We start from the raw sequence: 6,000 nt of genomic DNA on the forward strand, positions 1-6,000 counted from the left end.
AGGAATCTCCATACTGCTTTCCAATTGGCCGCACCAATTTGCAGTCCTGCCAGCACTTGTTGTTGTTGGACTTCATAGTGGCTGCCAATCTTACTGGAGTGAGATGGAATCTTAGGGTGGTTTTGATTTGCATTTCTCTGACTGCTAGAGATGGTGAGCATTTTTTCATGTACTTGTTGATTGATTGTATGTCCTCCTCTGAGAAGTGTCTGTTCAGGTCCTTGGCCCATTTGTTGATTGGGTTATTTGTTATCTTATTGTCTAATTTTTTGAGTTCTTTGTATACTCTGGATATTAGGGCTCTATCTGAAGTGTGAGGAGTAAAAATTTGTTCCCATGATGTAGGCTCCCTATTTACCTCTCTTATTGTTTCTCTTGCTGAGAAAAAACTTTTTAGTTTAAGTAAGTCCCATTTGTTGATTCTTGTTATTAACTCTTGTGCTATGGGCGTCCTATTAAGGAATTTGGAGCCCGACCCCACAATATGTAGATCAGAGCCAACTTTTTCTTCTATCAGACACAGAGTCTCTGATTTGATATCAAGCTCCTTGATCCATTTTGAGTTAACTTTTGTGCATGATGAGAGAAAGGGATTCAGTTTCATTTTGTTGCATATGGATTTCCAGTTTTCCCATCACCATTTGTTGAAGATGCTATCCTTCCTCCATTGCATGCTTTTAGCCCCTTTATCAAATATAAGATAGTTGTAACTTTATGGATTAGTCTCTGTTTCCTCTATTCTATACCATTGGTCCACCCGCCTGTTTTGGTACCAGTACCATGCTGTTTTTGTCACTATTGCTCTGTAATATAGTTCTAGCCCTATTTTATATTTTATTAGAGACAGGGTCTCACAGAGTTGCTTAGCGTCTCGCTAAATTGCTGAGACTGGATTTGAACTCACGATCCTCCTGCCTCTGTCTCCTGAGCCACTGGGATTCTGTGCCACCACACTCGACTATTAGTAGTTCTTTTAAAAAACACTTTCTGGGTGCAGTGGTCTGCACCTGTAATCCCAGTGTCTCCGGAAGCTAAGGCAGGAGGATCGAAAGTTCAAACCCAGCCTCAGCAACATAGCGAGGCCCTAAGCAACTTAGTGAGACCTTGTCTCAAAATAATAAATAAAAAACGGGCTAAAGATGTGGCTCAGTTGGTAAGTGCTCCTGGGTTCAGTTCCTGGTACCAATAAATAAATAAATAAAGTCATATGAATATGCCACATTTTTTTCTTCTTTTAATACACATTTGTGTTTCTAGTTTTGACTTCTATAAAAGTTTTTTATTTAATTTTATTTTTTTAAATACATGACAGCAGAATGCATTACAATTCTTAATACACATATAGAGCACAATTTTTTGTATCTTTGTATATAAAGTATGTCCATGCCAATTCATGTCTTTATACATGGATTATAAAAGTTTTGTTGAGCATTCATTTATACATTTTATTGTGTATGTGGCATGTGTTTTCACTTGAGGAAGGGTGTTGGGAATGGAATTGCTGGTTAATGTGTGACGTGTATGTTTTATCTCTTTGTACAAAACTTCCAAACTAATTTCCAAACTGGTTCTACAATTTACCCTCCCACCAGCAATAATATGAGAGTTTTGGTTGTTGCACACTCTTGTGAATGTTTGCCGCTGTCATTCTTTTTTATATTAGACATGCTTGTGAGTGTTGTAATATCTTATTGTGACTTTAATTTGCGTGATCCTAATGACTTATGGTGTTGAACACTTCTTCATTTCAGTCATTCCTTTTGTTAAGTGCCTCTTCAAGGATTTTTTTTTCTTTTCTTTTTTTAAAAAACCCTATTTTAGGGCTGGGATTGTGGCTCAATGGTAGAATGCTTGCCTAGCATGGGCAGGACCCAGGTTCAATCCTCAGCACCACATAAAAATAAAATGCATTGTGTTGTGTCCATCTACACCAAAAAATAAATTAAAAAATATTTTTAAAAAAATCCCTATTTTAAAATTGGGTTGTTTTCTTATACACTGATTTGTGAGAATTATTTAAATTATTTGTCTATTCTGAAGATATGTCCTTTTCCTATTATATGTATTTTTCCCTATCATGTATCTTTAACATTTTACTTTATTAATGTATTTTGGTGATGAGAGGTTTTCATTTTGATGAAGGATAATTTATTATTATTTTATTTTGTGATTAATGCTTTCTGTGTTTTTTCCTGGAGATCTTAACCCTTAAAGACTGAGTTGTGTGTCCCTTTCCTCTTTTGCATTGTTATTGCAGAAATTAATTTCTTTGAGGGGGTATTTGATTCTGTCTATAATTTTTGATACTTTTTTGTTGAAATATAGCATACAGTCTGAAGAGTACATAAATCATAATTGTGCAGCTCAGTGGATTTTTACAAAATGAACATATCCATGTAATCACCATCTAGATTATGGTCTGACCATCACCAGCATATCACAGGCATCCATCATGCCCCTACTATCAGTAACTGGTCTATAAAAGTGGCTACTTGTATCTGACTTCTCTCTTAAAGATCAGTTTTTCCTGCATTTAAACAATATAAATGGACTCATGCAGTATATACTTTCTAATGTCTGGTGGCTTTGTTCAAAATTTTATTTTATAACATTCAGCTATTTTGTTGCATGTAATAGCGTTTGGTTGTTTTTCATTATTACATAGTATTCCATTATGGGTCTACCTCAGTTTATTCTTTTTTATTGATGTTGAGAGCCACAGCCAAAGGGGCCCCAGCAACAGTGGCCCCAGCAACATCTAGCTGATTGGCTCCTCTGCGGTGATGTTCATTGGGCTGTTTCCCTGCCCTTCAAACTGCCAGCTGATGATTGGCTCATAGCGGCCCCAGCAACATCTAGCTGATTGGCTCCTCCACGGAGCTGCTCATTGGGCTGTTTCCCTGCCCTTTCAGATGCCGCAGTCTGGCTGGGCACAATTCAGGAGCCACTTGTCAAAAGAAACTAACTTTATTTTTAGAACTACAAACGCCAAGCAAAACAGCTCCTCAGGAAAAAAAAAACCCTCAGAGCCCAACTGCCACCACCGGCTTCCACAAGCCTCTCCCCCCACCAAACCTCACCACCTCCCACAATCCTCCTGCTCTTGAGGCCGATTGGCTGGGTCGCGTGGGCGGAGCCAAAGAAGTCCCCCAATGAGCAGCTCCGTGGTCTGAAAGGGCAGGGAAACAGCTCAATGAGCAATATTAATTCTGCCAATATATGAACATGGGAGGTATTTCCATCTTCTGGTGTCATTTTCGATTTTTTATTTCAGTGTTCTGTAATTTTCATCATAGAAAATTAGCAATTTTTACCTCCTTGGTTACAGTTATTTCTGAATATGGTATTTATATTGTATGTATTTATGTTTTGAAGCTATTTTGGTTTCTCAGTGAGCTCATTGTTAGTGTAAAGAAAAGCTATTGATTTTTTTTAAAAAATTTTTTTTAATATTTATTTTTTAGTTCTCCGCAGACACAATATCTTTGTTGGTATGTGGTGCTGAGGATCGAACCTGGGCCTCACGCATGCCAGCCAAGCGCGCTACCGCTTGAGCCACATCCCCAGCCAAGCTATTGATTTTTATATGTTGATTTTGTATTCTACTTTGCTGAATTTATTTATCATATCTGAAAGTCTCAAGGCTTTATTTATAGTGCTCTTAGAAAAGTCCTAGTTGTTTTAGGAAAACGTTCAACTAAAAATTTGAACCACAGTAATTTCCTGCTTAGCTTTCATTTACCCAGGATTCCGTCACAAATTTTAAACTTGGGCATTAACCCAAGATTAATATAAAGATTTGTATTAGGGCCACTTCTAAGAATATTTGGCACCTAGGACATTTGCCATAGAGGAGAATTCTTATGGGGTCATGTTTATTCTGTTTATGGAATTGCTTAAATATGTTGAGCTTATAATCTTAAAGGAAGAAAGAGGGGTAAGAGATGTCACGAAAGAGGCAAGAAAAGAGAAGGGGCAAGGGAGTATTTTTGCCAGATTGCCAGCCTTCTGCTCTTACTGCCTTAGTAGGATGCTAGAGGGGCACTGTAGAGTTGGAGATAAGAGCATGGTTTTAAAAAAAATATATTTATTTTTTAGTTGTAGTTGGACACAATACCTTTATTTTATTTTTATGTGGGGCTGAGGATCGAACCCAGGGCCTTACTCGAGCTAGAGGAGCGCTCTACCCCTGAGCCACAACCCCAGCCCTGAGGGTGGTCATTTTTACAACTAGTTAAAAGGCATTACTTTGTCTTCCCTTCATTACCAGGTATTGACCTCTGTGGTAACATAAACCTCTAATTTACCTTGTAAATTCATTCAGGAATACAAAACATGACTTTTCTTTTATTGTGACATTTTAATAATAGTTTGGAGATGACCACTGTGTGTCATAAGGTAGTGGAGGCTCTGTTTTACATATATGTGGCTGTCTTCTTTGGAGAGTTTTTGAAATAGACAAGTCTCATAATATCTCATAATATCTGTGAAAACATATAAAAACTAGTGTCCCTGATTGTAGGGGGAGTTGGAGTGAACAATGATTTGGAATACAAGAAATGCAACTTACATGTTTACAGGTAAAAAATTCTAACTTTAAATTCAGGATTCATAGACTAGTGATTTCTAAGGTATTTATTATGATTCCTTCATCTTAGAGAATAATTAAAGAATAATGACGATAAAAATAATAGCAACAATAATAGCTACAGTTTCTTTAGGGTTTACTATTTGAACTTTTTAAAATATGAAATGATTCAATCCTCTATGAGAATGAGTGTGTTATTTAAAGTTTGATCCTTAGACGTGTACTCTCTGACCTTCCTTGCTTTTTTCCTTCGTAGAAAAATATTATAAGATTTTAGTATCATCTGTTCCTTCTGCTAGCATCCCTACCCCCTTCTATCTACTCCACCCATTTGTAAGCTCCCTGAAATCAGAGAGTCAATTTTATTCACTTCTGTATCCCCAGGGCCTAGAACTCGTCAGTCAGTGAATATTGGTTGAATGAATTAATGAGACTTGATTTTACAGATGAGATTAAATTTCCTAAGGTCCCCCATTTGGTAGCAGGACAGTTATGGAACAGTGAAAATGGTCTATGAGGTCTTTGATGAAGCTAAAGTTCTTTTAGTTTTTAGATGAATTACATCTCTAAATTACTCTTAGCATTAGATTTGGTGGTGCCTCCCCTTCTGATTTGTAGAACTCCATTTTGTGAGCCTCTGGGCCATTGATTTACCTTGTAAATTCATTCATGAATACAAAACATGACTTTTATTGTGACATTTTAATAATAGTCAAGATGTGACAATTTACATTTTATAAATTTTTAGGCTGTAGAAGCAATGGTATAGAGTAATGTTTAAACTCAGAATGGTTTGGTGGCTCCTCCTTTTTTTTACTTATTTCCTTTAATGCCTAAGTGACAGAGGGATAGGCCATACAATTAAAAGTAGGTCAAGGGACTGGGAATGTAGCTCAGTGGTAGAGTACTTGCCTAGCTTATGCAAGGCTCTGGGTTTGATTCCCACCACAATAAATAAATATGAGAAGCTGGTCCAAGATTACTCAGTAAGCCACTTGTCCCAGTACTCTTCATTATGTACTTCTTTACCCATTTTACACATATACACACATCTTCAATCTCAGTGATTTGTTTTTTTAATAAATATTTTTTAGTTATTGATGTACCTTTATTTTTTATTTATTTATATATGGTGCTGAGGATTGAACCCAGTGACTCACACATGCTAGGCAAGCACTCTGCTACTGAGTCACAAACCCAGTCCTGATTTGTGTGGTTTTTAACAGGAAATTTAATTCAGAAAGTGGTTATTCAGAATGTGAATGGCTAAGATCTGGTAGGCAGAGAAGGAAGGAAACAAGTGATAGAAAAATATCAAATAGAACTGGGTGCGGGGGTGCATGCCTGTAATTCTAGTGACTAGGGAGGCTAAGGCAGGAGGATCACAAGTTCAAAGCCAGCCTCAGCAACTT

General features: G+C 37.0%; 1 protein-coding gene across 4 annotated transcripts in view; it reads left to right on the top strand.

Moving 5' to 3' along the window:
• Positions 1-6,000, top strand: part of Bbs4 (Bardet-Biedl syndrome 4) — a 67,007-nt gene that overhangs the window by 39,136 nt on the left and 21,871 nt on the right. For 2 of the 4 annotated variants that reach the window (XM_026387744.2, XM_026387745.2), the window contains exon 3: positions 4,523-4,580. The exons of the other annotated variants lie outside the window; for them this stretch is intronic. In XM_026387744.2, coding sequence (XP_026243529.1) covers positions 4,541-4,580 — 40 coding nt within the window. In that variant the 5' untranslated portion in view covers positions 4,523-4,540. The remainder of the gene's footprint in view (positions 1-4,522; positions 4,581-6,000) is intronic. 4 annotated transcript variants of the gene reach the window in all.

This window comes from Urocitellus parryii, chromosome 6 (genome assembly GCF_045843805.1).
Source record: "Urocitellus parryii isolate mUroPar1 chromosome 6, mUroPar1.hap1, whole genome shotgun sequence".
Classification (NCBI taxonomy): domain Eukaryota; kingdom Metazoa; phylum Chordata; class Mammalia; order Rodentia; family Sciuridae; genus Urocitellus; species Urocitellus parryii.